At 38.2% G+C, this 17,134-nt stretch overlaps 1 protein-coding gene across 5 annotated transcripts in view; it reads right to left on the bottom strand.

Moving 5' to 3' along the window:
• The window catches only part of LOC124775050 (microsomal triacylglycerol transfer protein), a 202,414-nt gene that overhangs the window by 42,071 nt on the left and 143,209 nt on the right, over positions 1 to 17,134 (bottom strand). For all 5 annotated transcript variants that reach the window (XM_047249839.1, XM_047249837.1, XM_047249838.1 and 2 more), the window contains 4 exons: positions 12,755 to 12,958; positions 12,512 to 12,661; positions 8,187 to 8,352; positions 6,247 to 6,392 (listed from right to left, as the gene is read on the bottom strand). In XM_047249839.1, the coding sequence (XP_047105795.1) occupies positions 6,247 to 6,392; positions 8,187 to 8,352; positions 12,512 to 12,661; positions 12,755 to 12,958 (666 nt within the window). The remainder of the gene's footprint in view (positions 1 to 6,246; positions 6,393 to 8,186; positions 8,353 to 12,511; positions 12,662 to 12,754; positions 12,959 to 17,134) is intronic.

The following is a 17,134-nucleotide window of genomic DNA, read 5'->3' as shown; positions in this document are numbered from 1 at the left end:
ATGATAAAACAATTGCCCTAAATATAATAGGTCCATGCGTCCTCTCCAAACAACATGCTGCAGTGCTACACATGGTCAGGTGATGCCTCAGTACCCGTGAAATTCCAAACAGAAATGTGACAAAAGGCAAACGAACAGATCAAACACCAAATATGGGCTTCCTGTGTCATTATAGCTGTGCATGCATAGTAATGCCGGTTTTCTGGGGCTCTCTGGCAGCTGTTCAAATGAACCTATTTCTAACAGGTCATGGGAAAATATTGCAAATGTTGGTTTGAGAAGTGTCACTTTCAAAGTCAATTTCCTTTCATGTAAGATGAATTATGTTATGTGTGAGAGTGTGCTGAATTTCTTAAATCACAGAGCATTAGAAACTTAGAAAAATTTTGGGCCCTGAAGACCAGCAATTTGTCATTATTTAAAAGTTCACTTGCACATTTGTGTTTGATACACTATATGATCTAAAATATCCGGACAGCTGGCTGAAAATGACTTAAAAGTTCGTAGTGCCCTCCATCGGTAATGGTGGAATTCAATATGGTGTTGGCCCACCCTTAGCCTTGATGACAGCTTTCACTCACACGGGCATATGTTCAATCATGTTCTGGAAGGTTTCTTGGAGAATGGTAGCCCATTCTTCTTGGAGTGCTGCACTGAGGAGAGGTATCTATGTTGGTTGGTGAGGCCTGGCACAAAGTCGGTGTTGCAAAACATCCCAAAGGTGTTCTATAGGATTCAGGTCAGGACTCTGTCAAGGCCAGTCCATTACAGAGATGTTATTGTCATGTAACCACTCCACCACAGGCCGTGCATTATGAAAAAGTGCTCGATCTTGTTGAAAGATGCAATTGCCATCCCCGAATTGCTCTTCAACAGTGGGAAGCAAGAAGGTGCTTAAAACATCAATGTAGGCCTGTGCTGTGATAGTGACATGCAAAACAACAAGGGGTGCATGCCCCCTCCATGAAAAACATAACACCACTGCCTCTGAATTTTACTGTTGGCACTACACACGCTGACAGATGAGGTTCACTGGGCATTCGCCATGCCCACACTCTGACACCAGATCGTCCACATTGTGTACCATGATTTGTCACTCCACACAACATTTTTCCACTGTTCAAACGTCCAATGGTTACGCTCCTTACACCAAGTGAGGTGTCGTTTGGCATTTACTGTCATGATGTGTTGCTTATGAGCAGCTGCTTGACCATGAAATCCAAGTTTTCTCACCTACCACCTAGCTGCCCTAGTACTTGCAGTGTATTCTGATGCAGTTTGGAATTCCTGTGTGATGGTCTGGATAGGTGTCTGCCTATTACACCTTACGACCCTCTTCAAAATGTCCACGGTCTCTGTCATTCAACAGACTAGGTAGGCCTGTACACTTTTGTGCTGTATGTGCCGTCACGTTTCCACTTCACTATCGCATTGGAAACAGTGGACCTAGGTATGTTTAGGAGTGTGGAAATCTTACGTACAGAAGTATAACACAAGTGACACCCAATCACCTGACCATGTTCAAAACTGTGAGTTCCGCGGAGCGCCCCATTCTACTCTCTCACGATGTCTATTGACTACTGAGGTCACTGATATGTAGTACCTGCCTGTAGGTGGCAGCACAATGCACCTAATGTGAAAAATGTAATACAGGGAAACATTCCATGTGGGAAAAATATATCTAAAAACACAGATGATGTGACTTACCGAACGAAAGTGCTGGCAGGTCGATAGACACACAAACAAACACAAACATACACACAAAATTCAAGCTTCGCAACAAACTGTTGCCGCATCAGGAAAGAGGGAAGGAGAGAGAAAGACGAAAGGATGTAGGTTTTAAGTGAGAGGGTAAGGAGTCATTCCAATCCCGGGAGCGGAAACACTTACCTAGGGGGAAAAAAGGACAGGTGTACACTCACACACACACATATCCATCTGCACATACACAGACACAAGCAGACATTATATTCTCCTTTCAAGACACTATCCATTCTGTTCAAATGCTCTTCCAAGTCCTTTGCTGTCTCTGACAGAATTACAATGTTGTCGGCAAACCTCAAAGTTTTTATTTCTTCTCCATGGATTTTAATACCTATTCTGAATTTTTCTTTTGTTTCCTTTACTGCCTGCTCAATATACAGATTGAATAACATCGGGGATAGGCTACAGCCCTGTCTCACTCCCTTTCCAACCACTGCTTCCCTTTCATGCCCCTCAACTCTTATAACTGCCATTTGGTTTCTGTACAAATTGTAAATAGCCTTTCGCTCCCTGTATTTTCGTATTCCAGTCAACATTGTCAAAAGCTTTCTCTAAGTCTACAAATGCTAGAAATGTAGGTTTGCCCTTCCTTAATCTAGCTTCTAAGATGAGTCGTAGGGTCAGTATTGCCTCACGTGTTCCAACATTTCTACGGAATCCAAACCGATCTTCCCCAAGGTCAGCTTCTACTAGTTTTTCCATTCTTCTGTAAAGAATTCACATTAGTATTTTGCAGCTGTGACTTATTAAACTGATAGTTCGGTAATTTTCACATCTGTCAACACCTGCTTTCTTTGGGATTGGAATTATTATATTCTTCTTGAAGTCTGAGGGTATTTCGCCTGTTTCATACATCTTGCTCACCAGATGGTAGAGTTTTGTCAGGACTGGCTCTCCCAAGGCCGTCAGTAGTTCCAATGGAATGTTGTCTACTCTGGGAGGCCTTGTTTCGACTCAGGTCTTTCAGTGCTCTGTCAAACTCTTCACACAGTATCATATCTCCCATTTCATCTTCATCTACATCCTCTTCCATTTCCATAATATTGTTCTCAAGTACATTGCCCTTGTATAGACCTTCTATATACTCCTTCCACCTTTCTGCTTTCCCTTCTTTGCTTAGAACTGGGTTTCCATCTGAGCTCTTGATGTTCATGCAAGTGGTTCTCTTATCTCCAAAGGTCTCTTTAATTTTCCTGTTGGCAGTATCTATCTTACCCCTAGTGAGATAAGCCTCTACATCCTTACATTTGTCCTCTAGCCTTAACGATTTTGCACTTCCTGTCGATCTCATTTTTGAGACGTTTGTATTCCTTTTTGCCTGCTTCATTTACTGCATTTTTATATTTTCTCCTTTCATCAATTAAATTCAATATATCTCCTGTTACCCAAGGATTTCTACTAGCCCTTGTCTTTTTACCTATTTGACCCTCTGCTGCCTTCACTACTTCATCCCTCAAAGCTATCCATTCTTCTTCTACTGTATTTCTTTCCCTCATTCCTGTCAATTGTTTCCTTATGCTCTCCCTGTCACTCTGTACAACCTCTGATTCTTTCAGTTTATCCAGGTCCCATCTCCTTAAATTCCCATCTTTTTGCAGTTTCTTCAGTTTTAATCTACAGGTCATAACCAATAGATTGTGGTCAGAGTCCACATCTGCCCCTGGAAATGTCTTACAATTTAAAAGCTGGTTCCTAAATCTCTGTCTTACCATTAGATAATCTATCTGAAACCTGTCAGTATCTGCAGGCTTCTTCCACGTATACAGCCTTCTTTTATGATTCTTGAACCAAGTGTTAGCTATGATTAAGTTGTGCTCTGTGCAAAATTCTACCAGGCGGCTTCCTCTTTCATTTCTTAGCCCCAATCCATATTCACCTACTACGTTTCCTTCTCACCCTTTTCCTACTACTGAATTACAGTCACCCATGACTATTAAATTTTTGTCACCCTTCACTATCTGAATAATTTCTTTTATTTCATCATACATTTCTTCAATTTCTTCATCATCTGCAGAGCTAGTTGGCATATAAACTTGTACTACTGTAGTAGCATGGGCTTCGTATCTATCTTGGCCACAATAATGCATTCACTATGCTGTCTGTAGTAGCTTACCCACATTCCTATTTTCCTATTCATTATTAAACCTACTCCTGCATTACCCCTATTTGATTTTGTGTTTATAACCCTGTAGTCACCTGACCAGAAGTCTTGTTCCTCCTGCCACCGAACTTCACTAATTCCCACTATATCTAAATTTAACCTATCCATTTCCCTTTTTAAATTTTCTAACCTACCTGCCTGATTAAGGGAGCTGACATTCCACATTCCGATCCGTAGAATGCCAGTTTTCTTTCTCCTGATAACGACATCCTCTTGAGTAGTCCCCGCCCAGAGATCCAAATGGGGGACTATTTTACATCCGGAATATTTTACCCAAGAGGACGCCATCATCACTTAACCATACAGTAAAGCTGCATGCTGCATACCATCTCGGTATAGCAATGATTAAATGATAAAATTTAATTTTTTCCTCTCATGACTTTTACAGCAAGAATTGCTGATGTCTTTACAGTTCCATTGTTGGGATGTAATATTTAAATACAGCAATTTTCATTACAGTCTAAAGCTTAACCCAGTATCCATACAGGTGTACCTATTCCACTTCCATGATTTGCGACTGGTAAGCATAACATTAGATTTAGATCTACTTCTTAATTTCTGTACCAGACTGAAATTTGAAATCTTGTCAGCACAAAACAGTATACTTGTACTTTCTGTAACTCTGTATCAAATATAAATGTATCATCTACAGTAGGTTTGAAGTTGGAATGTGGGTGTCATCAAATGATGTCAATTGAGGTATTTACTGAAATTAATCTAGTCACTTAAAATAAATTGGAATAAATGGAAAAATGTTCATATTAAGAAGAAAAATTTTAAAATTTCTCCCTGACAGAACTGCAAAAAATTACTGTAACATAATATTTTGCTCTAGGTTCATTAACTTGTGTTGTGACTAGCATTTTCAGAGATTACATTGCGAAGATTAATTCTCAAACCCATTATGTGTTACTTTAGGACTCTCAAATACTACTATAATATCTTCCCCAGAACTTTTCTTTCCATTTCCAAAATGGCATTTCACCAATTTCCCAACCTTTGAAGCATCCTTCCCAAAACCTTTGCCCCCACATTCCCTATCACCTTTATAGATCTGAATGCAATAACCTGTCTCTTATTACATCTGTGATCAGGGTAACTGTCACATTAGGGGCAGAACCATAAACTAGCTATCCCCCAGTAGAAATGATCAATGCAAAATGTGGCAAAGAACAGTCTGTATAACCAATTACACAACATGCTGCTAACAATAGTGAAGTCAATTTGAGGATCTGCTTTACAACCAGTGTCATTAGGATCATTCCATGAGAAAAAAAAAAGTCCCTGAAATGCGCACGTGACCAAACATTCTCTCCATCCCATTCAGTACCTCAACCATCCCAATCTCACACTCCACTAGTAAATGTGCTCCAAATGCTACTTTCTCTGTCCCAGTCATCTACCCCTTCCTATGTGCCTCATCACACTTCCTCCTTACACTTTACTAAATATGCCCTTCCCCTGCCTTTTACTTGAGTTACACATTTCTGGTGATATACACATCCTACCAGCACTGTTACATTCTAGAAGTACTTTTTTTGTTTATTTATTTGCAACATGCTCCATTATAATATTTGTAATACTGTGTGTGTGTGTGTGTGTGTGTGTGTGTGTGTAATGTAATGTTTGTGTTGAGTGATAATAATGATGATGATGATGGGAGAAGGGTGAGTGTGAAGCCCAGCGCCGGCACATAGCCTACTTCTCGCGAATAGCACCAAGGAGGCTGCCAAGTTTTAGGTCCTCATCCTACGGATGGATCACCATTAACAGTGTCACGTGCCCTCACTTCATGAAAAACTGCAGAGAGGTTTGGTATTTAAAACAGGACATTGGCACAAAGTCCAGTGATCAGAAATGTAACGTCACCATCTCTCCTCCCCCAACTGGCCAAATACTGGCTGTGAAGATTTTTTCCACCACCGGGATTCGAACTGGCTTACCTTAGCGTCAAGTACCACTGCACCAGTGTGCATTAGCGATCACGGCCACTGAGGCATGTCAGGTGTGTGTATATGATATTATGTAAATTCTCCTTTTTGTAGATGAGTCAAAGTAATAAAATAGAGTCAAAGTAATAAACATTTTATTTATTTGTCAACACTGTTGTGTGGAGTGTGGCAGGTTTTCCTCATACCATTGGTTACCCTTCCAAAGATTCATATTTACGCACTTTGCAGTGCAATAAATTCACTAGGTTCCTAAAACTAGTAGCAAGTTTCTGCTTTAACAGTAGTGAACTTATTTTACTTGTTAAATCCTTGGAATAGCTATTAAATGTCATATTTCATCACTGATTACTTCTTACTGCAGTTACTTACATTTGGGCAATCATCCTGGCAAATTCTGGGTTCTCGTTCTGTAATTAAGATTTGCTTGCTGAATTCTGTTCTCTGCATTTCCTGCACCTGAGTCAAAGCTGCATCAACTGATTCAGCTCGAACTGTATCTGTTATCTCAAAACGACCTAAAATCATAACATGAAAACATTTTTTTCTCAAAAGAATATGTGCAAGCAACTAATAATAAGTCAAAGGTATTTCAGTAGAGTGTTACTTAATTGTGCCCAAAAATTTGTTGCATTTTAACTATAAAAAATATGAATCTTCTTCTGTGAAGACTAAATCAAGCTTCAGAGCTCTTCTGAAAAGAAAAGAAAAAATGTATGTGCCTTGCAGTATAGCCTCCACCACAAAGAACAAGGTACTTGCCTCTCCTAATCACTTCAGTTCATCAACATTGGAGGGGAGGGGGGGGGGGGGGGGCTGTTTAAGAGCAAGGTGTCACCCTAGCAGTGAACACCTGTTTTAGGTTTCAAAAATATGAAAAATCAGCTGGCAGGCGACAGTTTTTGAGCATGTTTCCTGTATGTATGATACAGTGACAAACCACAATCACCAGACAACACTTGCAGGGGAAAAAATTTCCGTGTGTACAATTTAACATGTGTGAGTATAATCTGCACTTCTATAAAAGAGAAAGGTTGGCCCTCAGTCTTAAGGAATATAGCACCAGATATAATGTTGTGCTTAGTTTTGTGTATGAAATTAATTTCTTAATTTATTTTGACCATTCCTAGTTAAATTAGTTTGCTACAGATCATTATGGGATGAAACCAGTTAATTGTTTCCTGACTTAGATTCTATTGTTGACTTATTAACAAATATGAATTCTGTACTAATTATAAACATTGGAAGAAGACCTACTTGGATACTTAAAGAATTTATTTGGCTCTATTCGAAAACATATTAGCAAAGCTAGCCCTTAATTAATTCTAAAATAATTGCCAGGTTTGTCAAAAGTATTGTTTGTATAATTATATCTGTTCATTTCATTATTTGAACAAATAATTAGGCCTAACCTTTGTTGTAGAAAGAACTGTCAAAAAGAAGGAATTTTTTGATGTATTCAGTTAGTTGGATGAGTTATGTTTTAATTGTAATTTCTGTAACTTAAACATCAAACAATGTATAGTTTCAGTGCCTATTATTGCGAGGATATATAAAAGACCAATTTTTGGTACTGTGACAGTCAGTCCACGGCCAGTTTTCAGACTTGAATCATGTATTGGTTAGATTAACAACAATGCATCAACTTAACTGTGGAATAAGTGTAACACAAATAGGCCATGTATTAGAACAATTAATGACATTGTCTGTTTAATTTATTTGAAAAATAATGTCACACATACTGTACTATTCTGCAAGAACTGTGAACTGTGTGGTTAGGTTTTTACTCCTCATAGATGTCCAACAGCAAACAATTACAGCAGTATGCTGATGTTGCCTGCAATTTATTAATGAGGCTTATCAACATTTACCAATAGTTAACTGGCCATATAACTGTGTCATATTGGGAGGTTGTGAACAGTGAAAGTAAGAACTGTGAAACGCAATTGTGCAACTGTTGTCTACACCATTTACAGTAGTCAGTGCTGAGCTTCCACCCCCACCCCCCTCCCACCCCTATTTTTCAGCCAGTATAACAAGGCAGTATGTTGACAGCGAGGACTGTCAATGAAGAAATAAAGAGATGGATGTCACAATATGCGTCATGCTTTTAGAAAGAAGAAGAAGTCTTTCTCTATCTATCTTTCTCTCACTCCCTCTTTTCTTTTTCTTTTTAAAAAAATTAAGAACACCAGCTGTGACACACAAAAACATGCAAACATAATGAATAACATGTTAACACTTTCTTTGCCTCACTACCAGTATAAGAGAAAGCATTCAATAGTGATGTGGAAATAAATTTATACCCTTACCTGTTCGAGATAATTCTAAGACAGCTTTTATAGAACTACCAGCATCTTGTCGTATGGCCACAAACATTTCATGAGTTTCAGTTGCTATTACTGAGTCAATGGCTAGTAAGTCTCCTGTCATTGTATATTTAGATGTCCTTTGAGAATTTACAAGAGCACTGAGTACCTGCAAAAAGTAACTTTTAAGTTGGAGCTGGTTTCATTCAGTAAAACTAACATTATAGTGTAGTATCTTAACATCATTTATAAATTATTAGTTACATCTGCCTTTCATTCACCTTTATGACACTCACTGACTTCCTATGTGTTTCTAAAATAAGAGAGACAAATTTAGAAAACCAGTTACACACTACTTCCATTTTGATCTAAACCATATCGAACTCAGTCAGTACTACACTTCTGTGGCTTCATTATCACTAAATTGTCACGCAGTCAAGACTATGTAATTCACCTGAAATCAACATGTGATCTACAGAAGAAGTTTGTGTGTTCCATATAACTGTAACAAACGTAATAGCTCTTTGTAATATCCAATAATCACTTCCAATAATTTCACAGAACTAGTGTTGTGTAAATTAGTTTGCCAATTTCTTTAACAAGTTGTAGGATTATCCCCGGAATTTTCACCCTTAAATCATGTACTTCTGTTACTAAACTATTGATCAGAGTAGTATATTCTCTGTATATTTGTTGCAGGTAGCTGTATATAAACGTGAATTGTGCTGAATACTGACAACTTATTGATGTACTGTCAGTACAACAGATAAAGGTAACAACATTATCTACCAAATGATGACCTTGAACATCACAGTGCTGTACAAGTCATCATCCTATTTGAGGTGGTATGCCATTGATTTCCTCTGATCTTTGAACTGAATTGGGTAGTTTTATTGAGGCTTACAGTTTAACATGTTCTTGCAGTCACAGTGCAGTTTACATTTTTCACCTTAACATGTCAATGACAGAGGCTAGTGGTAAATGACAGATAACTCCTTAGAACCAGTTGGAAATCAAACCCAGCACCTCTAGAACTGTATTTTAGAACCTACCCAATAATCCATCAAGCAGTGACACCACTACAATATATTGGTTTGTTTGCAGTTGATACAAACGTTTGAATAAATATAAAATCGAGAGTTCTTTTAGAAATAGCTGTTAATAATATTTTCATGGCCATTAACAAATAGTTTCTAGCCAATTCTTTGTTACTAAAATTCAAAGATAAATATTTCTAGCAAATTCCTTGTTACTAAAATTCAGAGACACTCTATATGCAGTTCATAACTTTTAAGAGGTTTCTACCCAGCAAATGTCTAAAATATAACACATACAGAAGAGCTTAACCTTTCTAAATGTTTGGGATTACAACTTAATAAATTCATATGAGAAGAACTTGCCATAGATCTTCTGGAATGTCTAAAACAACTCTGTTTTTGAAATGTCCGTGTTTTGGGACAATGGTGACACAAAAATTTTAAAAAATGCTGTTGTAGTTTGCTTACATTCATTCCATAATATCACAATCGATCATATTTTGCTGTAGCTCATCACATCAAGCTAAAGTTTTCTGGTGTCCAAAAGAGTGTAATACAAATGACTTGTGGTGTGAATTCACATCATGCAGTGGCCTTTGCAAGAAACTGGGATTATTAACTACTGTTTTCCACTATATTCATTTCTTAATGAAATTTGGCAAATAATATATCTATTTCTCAAACAAACAGCTCAGCCCTTGGTATCAATAGTACAAATAAGAGTGAAATGTCTATTATTCATGAAAACATATTTTCATCAGTTTACCAGCAACCTTAAAATGTTCAGCTAGCAATAAAGTAAAGCATCACTCCTGAAATACTTCCAACAATTAGGATAGGAGCCCATAAAGAAATAAAACTAGTAAAAAATCATTCCCTGCACTCATTTCATTAGTGCCATTAGTGCCTGGTAGGGAATGCAGATCACTACCAACTCTAGCATTGCTCTCCTTTCACAGTGGCCAGACTGGAGGATTTGAGAGTGGTTGCTTCAACTTTCTGAAGGATTCTGCTGGTGCTATGCTTCACAACAATCTAGAGAGTTCCCTGAATTCAAACACAGCTAGCTGGTTGCATAGCAGCTATTGGCTTTGCTGAGCATGCACTTGTTTATCTCTTTCTATTGCTGTTTGCAGGAGATTTACTTAAACAGTTTTTAGGTCAATGAAGCAGAAGACTTTTGCGAGATTTCACTAAACAGCATCTGAAAGGACAGAAGAAAGGAGATTGATCTTGGATCTTTGATGACTGACAAGTAACACATGTTAGGAGATTGATCTTGGATCTGTGCTGACTGACAAGTAGCTTGTGTTCTAATAAAAGGAAGCTCAAGATTGCTTTTGACCTCTAGGGCAATGAGGAAAGAGCTGTAGATCTTATTTGCACTGAAATCTGCTAGCAGGAGAAATGGTTAAGGGAGATCCTCTTTGACAGATGTTTGATGGGGTGATATCTGAGCACAATGTAATTCTGTATTGGCCATAATTTGCAGTGGAAATTTGAGTTCCATACTTGTGAGAACAGATGTTTGATGATACTCTCAACCCTGTCGCCACTGGAGTTTTCCTTCTGACAAATCTGATGACTTACTTTGGAATGCTCTTATTACAGGTACATGCAAAAGGACATTTCCTTTGTTAGAAACATTAGTTTTTGCCTCTGATTACTGTATCAGTCTGTATTTCATTGGAATATGGAAACCTTTTATTGTCTACATACCCCCTTAACCCTTATTATCTGATGTAAATGCCTTTTTTCTTTTTTCAATGAGAGAGAGGGAGAGAAACAGAAGCAATCTCCTCTCCCGAGCTTCAAGAATTAAATGTTCAGACATTGATGAAAACCTGATGCTCACTGCAATTTTCTGTTCCAGTCAAGAAGATTTTCCATATGTGCTCTTATAGGTCTTGATATTCATTTTCACCACTCACTCGTACTGTTAACAGCAAAATTTAAGATGCCACTAATAGATTCATTATCATTCCATTAAAATCTTGAGTACTAGTCCAGACAACCACAGCTGAGCCATGCATACTGAAGCAGGCAATATGTGACCCTAACAATTCCCTTTACTGTTTTATCTCAACATTGCAGTGTGATACCCAGTGGTAATTGCTGAAGACTCACAGTGTTTGAGAGATGGTAGTGATTTATGTACCCTCTTCATAAGAATCCTGAGTTTGGGAGATCCAAACCCAGTAAGAATTGCCAGAGTTCTCCTTAATCTCCAGGTGACACATTGTAAGATTGCAGATATCAATCCCGTACTTAACAGATCAAATCTTCCCTTACTCATGTTTGATCTAGTGGGGCAATGCTGATGACATGGATGCTCCATTCTACAAGCAGATTCCAGGTTGGCACCTGTCAGTGGTTTTGGTGCATATGCTAGTTAGTCAGGTATCACGTGCTCACAATGTGAGCATTTGTGCCACAGAACATGTGAAGTTTTATTAGACTATTTAAAATTTAAAGACAGAATTCTAGACCAATTGAAACCACACCACAAATATCAAGTCAGTCTGGTTTGAGCACAAGTAGTGTGCAATAGAGTAAAAAATGAACCGTTTGGAGAACAGATTTAATTTCATAAGTGATGAAAGCATACATAACTAATTGGTGGTTGTTAAGTACAAACAGCAATGGAAAACTCAAATATAATTGTGTTAAGCAAGTGATCATGATTGTCAAGTGTGGTAGGTCCCATAGAGATGTATTTCTTGTGAGTAAAGAACAATGAAGTGAGTGTTCAGTGTGCACTTATGAACAGAATTAGTGGAAGTTTTGAGGAGATGAATCAATAGGTGTACCATTAGGAACTTAAGTAATTTGGTATGTGTATCTTGGGCATAAGTCCAATGCCATTGGTAGTGAGCAAGCCCAGTTACTATAACTTTAGCCAGACAAATAATTATTCCTATAACCAAATTGAGAGCCAGCTTAGAACATGGAGCTTAGAAATATATTCAGCATATTGCCGTAGTTCTCACTGAGAAGATGTACTATAATTGTGAAACTGACATATTCTGTATCATAATGAGAGGTCATAGTTTTGAACTACAGATCATGCAGATAAATAAAAAAATTCCCTCCCTCCCTCCCTCACACACACACACACACACACACACACACACACACACACACACACACACACACAAAGACACAGACAAGGAAATTCATCAGAATCTGAGATAGTAGCTACTACTAAGAATATTCCTGCACTTTATTTTTTAAAGAGAAGTAATTTATTTGCACCATATATGGATACTGATTTTTAGTTTTGGTACTTACCTGCTCTGGATGTGCAATGTATGGAACAGTTTTTGGAGAGACACATTCAGTCTTGGTCTTGGTAAATGAACGTGGATCTGTAGCTGTGTATTTCACAAGGCATTTCCCAGATGCATCCTTTTCTGTTGTTTCTACATCAAGCAACTGGAACTGTTGACATTATCATAATTAACACAAGTAAGAGTGCTATGTGGATACTTTGTTAGTGTAACCTGATGCTCTCATACTATTTTTAAAAAGTACCTGGAAAAGACTTGCTATTCCTTTTTTGAGGTTCACCATTGAGAGATCTTCACCACTGGCCACAAACATATGCTCCACTTTTCCATTATTCCAATGAACATAAAATGGACTGTTATTAGTTGTGTCAAGTTTTGATGCGTGGCCAACAAAGCCTTCGGGTGATGGAGCCTTCCGCGATTTAATGTGTAGCCGAGGATTCAGCAACTGAAACACAAATTTAATTTAGTAACAAAAAGTCCATGATCATTTGTGGACTTCATTTCCTGAACAATAAAACATCTCTGCTTTCTTTGTGCCACTCAACACTTCATTAATTGCTATTCTTCAACATACTATACATCTTTTGGCTGGAACAATAGTGCTCTAAATTTAACAAATTTCTCTGAGAGAGTACTGAAGACAGCAAAAGATAAGTATTTTTTAAGAAGTAAACAAGTAATTGCGATGTCATTGGACTGCATAACTTATTGGGTCAGTGTCATTCCATGAAAATTGAAGGTTTTCTTGCATCTGTAACACTTCCTGCTCCTTTGTTTAGTGACACATCAGCACAGTTCACAAATTCAAAGCTTTGCTGTATCTAATGTCACATTCAGACCTATCTGTTTTTCATTTTCATGTTAATACTTCAATGTAAACTGTACAAATGTTACATCTGTAACCACAGAATGTCCAGTTAATGTTATAAGATTTTACTGCTAGTTTTCAATGGAAAGAATCCAGTCAGATCGAAAATATAACACATGTGAAAATTTTACAAGTATCTCACTTCAATTAGCTAGGATGTGAGAGGAATTTTAACTGTGATAAAGGCACTAATAGATAGGTTTATAAATGTCACTCTACCAGATGACCAATTGGAAAAATTTTCAGAAGGGAAACAAAAATGGAAGACAAATGAAATTCTATAAAGTTGTTGTTGTACCTACTCTTGTATATGGTTCCAAATCATGGACAATATAAAAAAGGAAAACTCACATACAGGCAGCAGAGATGAAGTTCACAAGATATGTAAAGGGCTGTAATGAAATGGGTAAGATAAGGAATAAAACAGTTAGATTGGATTTAAAAATATATCCTGTTAATGACAAGATTGAAATTGTAGTGTGTGTGTGTGTGTGTGTGTGTGTGTGTGTGTGAATTCCTAAGGGACCAAACTGCTGAGGTCATCGGTCCCTAAAGATTGAAGAGAACAGCGTGCAATGGAAGGATAATCTTGATAGACTGGCAGAAAAGAGATAACTAATAAATTAATGAATTATTGGCCACTATGAAGACCTCGTAAGAGGTTAATGGAAGACAGAGACCAGAACAAATGACTATAACACCTAATCCTTGGAAGGAGAAAGAGATGATGATTGCTCACAGATAAATTACTGTGTACTGCTTTTATTGTGTGTTTACATAAGAATGTTTTAGCTGATATTTTTTCATTTTCCATACGTGCAGCAATTTGGGGAAGTGAGTCTGACAGAAAGAATTGTGAAGTTTGTCTCTTAAGCCATATATATATTGTATACAATATATGGGGATTTGAAATGAAATGATCATGTGCGCTCAATTGTAGGTTAAGCAAGTGGCAGACTTCAGTTCATTGCCAGGAAACAGGAATGTGTATGAGCTGACTCATTCCACTTGTGATTCATAGATGTAGGTGCTCTCTTTTTTTTTCTTTTTTGTGGTAAGTACACAGTTAAAGTTATACACTAATCTTTGCATCCAGATCATTGATTTATAACATGAACAACAAGGGTTACAAAAGAATTCCCTGGAGCATACCTGAAGTTACTTTAACTTCTGTTGATAACTCTGCACATCACACTAAATCTCTCTACAAAGAAATTCTCAAACCAGTCCCAAATTTCATTCGATACAAATATGATACTTTTCCATGTGTTTTCAGCACAATCAAATCAGAATTTCGTAAAGATTCCCTTCTCATTTTAGTTCCCTCCATTCCCTCCTCCAAGTATTAATATATATATATATATATATATATATAGATGGAAACATTCCACGTGGGAAAAATATATCTAAAAACAAAGATGATGAGACTTACCAAACAAAAGCCCTGGCAGGTCAATAGACACACAAACAAACACAAACATACACACAACATTCTAGCTTTTGCAACCAACGGTTGCTTCGTCAGGAAAGAGGGAAGGAGAGGGAAAGACAAAAGGGTTTTAAGGGAGAGGGTAAGGAGTCATTCCAATCCCGGGAGCGGAAAGACTTACCTTATGGCGAAAAAAGGACGGGTATACACTCGCACACACACACACATATCCATCCGCACATACACAGACACAAGCAGCCATTTGTAAAGGCAAAGAGTTTGGGCAGAGATGTCAGTCGAGGCGGAAGTAAAGAGGCAAAGATGTTGTTGAAAGACAGGTAAGATGTGAGCGGCGGCAACTTGAAATTAGCGGAGGTTGAGGCCTGGCGGATAACGAGAAGAGAGGATATACTGAAGGGCAAGTTCCCATCTCCGGAGTTCTGACAGGTTGGTGTTAGTGGGAAGTATCCAGATAACCCGGACGGTGTAACACTGTGCCAAGATGTGCTGGCCATGAACCAAGGCATGTTTAGCCACAGGGTGATCCTCATTACCAACAAACACTGTCTGCCTGTGTCCATTCATGCGAATGGACAGTTTGTTGCTGGTCATTCCCACATAGAAAGCTTCACAGTGTAGGCAGGTCAGTTGGTAAATCACGTGGGTGCTTTCACACATCACCCATTCCACATCAAACGGTCCCTTCCCTACAGCCTAGGTCTTCGTGGCAAACGAATCTGCTCCAGTCCGGAATCAAAAACCACGTGTGAAAGCACACACGTGATTTACCAACTGACCTACCTACACTGTGAAGCTTTCTATGTGGGAATGACCAGCAACAAACTGTCCATTCGCATGAATGGACACAGGCACACAGTGTTTGTTGGTAATGAGGATCACCCTGTGGCTAAACATGCCTTGGTGCACGGCCAGCACATCTTGGCACAGTGTTACACTGTCCGGGTTATCTGGATACTTCCCTCTAACACCAACATGGGAACTTGCCCTTCAGTATATCCTCTCTTCTTGTTATCCGCCAGGCCTCAACCTCCGCTAATTTCTAATTTCAAGTTGCCACCGCTCATACCTCACCTGTCTTTCAACAACATCTTTGCCTCTGTACTTCTGCCTCGACTGACAGGAGAGGAGACTTTCTCTGAAAGACAAAGTATCTGAATGAAATTGAGGAATATATATATATATATATATATATATATATATATATATATTGATATGAATTAGTAGAGGGAAACATTCCATGTGGGAAAAATATATCTAAAAACAAAGATGATGTGACTTACCAAACAAAAGCACTGGCACGTCGATAGACACACAAACAAACACAAACATACACACAAAATTCAAGCTTTCGCAACAAACTGTTGCCTCATCAGGAAAGAGGGAAGGAGAGGGAAAGACAAAAGGATGTGGGTTTTAAGGGAGAGGGTAAGGAGTCATTCCAATCCCGGGAGCGGAAAGACTTACCTTAGGGGGAAAAAAGGACGGGTATACACTCGCACACACACACATATCCATCCACACATATACAGACACAAGCAGACATATTTAAAGACAACTATATACAAAATATAGGGATTTGAAATGAAATGATCATGTGCGCTCAATTGTAGGTTAAGCAAGTGGCAGACTTCAGTTCACTGGCAGGAGACAGGAAAAATGCAATCAGTCGACAAAGGAAACTGCTTAAAGATTATGCATAAGGCCTATCTTAGAATATTGCTCAACTACTTGGGACACGTCTCAGTCATAGGAAACTGAATGTATACATGTATGCATGTATGATCACATGTTTATCTGAGTCATAGGGGAGCATCATGGACATGAACCCAAGACACCTGAAAATAGATGCCAACTGTCTCATGAAAGCATACTTACAAAGATTCAAGAACTAGCATTTAACATGGAACCTACTACAACCACTTACATACCATTCCCATAGAAACATTAAAGAATAGATTATATTAATTACACCATTCACAGAGGCATTTAAGCAATCCAGTTCCCAAGGCTTTATATCAAATGGAACAAGGAGCCATAGTAAATAGTATGAAGGGAAGTACCCTCTGTGAAGTTTTAGTTTGCTGAGTATAAATATAGGCACTACCAAAAAACTACACGGAATTTCAATATCACTGTAAAAAATTAGTCTGGCTTTGAGATAACAACACAACTATACATGCCGTAGATGGCATTTTGGACAGCATTAACCGTTAACCACTCTTTGAATAAATAAAGTAGCAGGAATTTCCTGTGACTTCACAAAAGAAGCTGATAGTGTGGACCACCCTGCTGTTACATGATCT

Source organism: Schistocerca piceifrons, chromosome 2, assembly GCF_021461385.2.
Source record: "Schistocerca piceifrons isolate TAMUIC-IGC-003096 chromosome 2, iqSchPice1.1, whole genome shotgun sequence".
Lineage (NCBI taxonomy): Eukaryota > Metazoa > Arthropoda > Insecta > Orthoptera > Acrididae > Schistocerca > Schistocerca piceifrons.
This window is presented reverse-complemented; position numbering and strand designations above follow the sequence as displayed.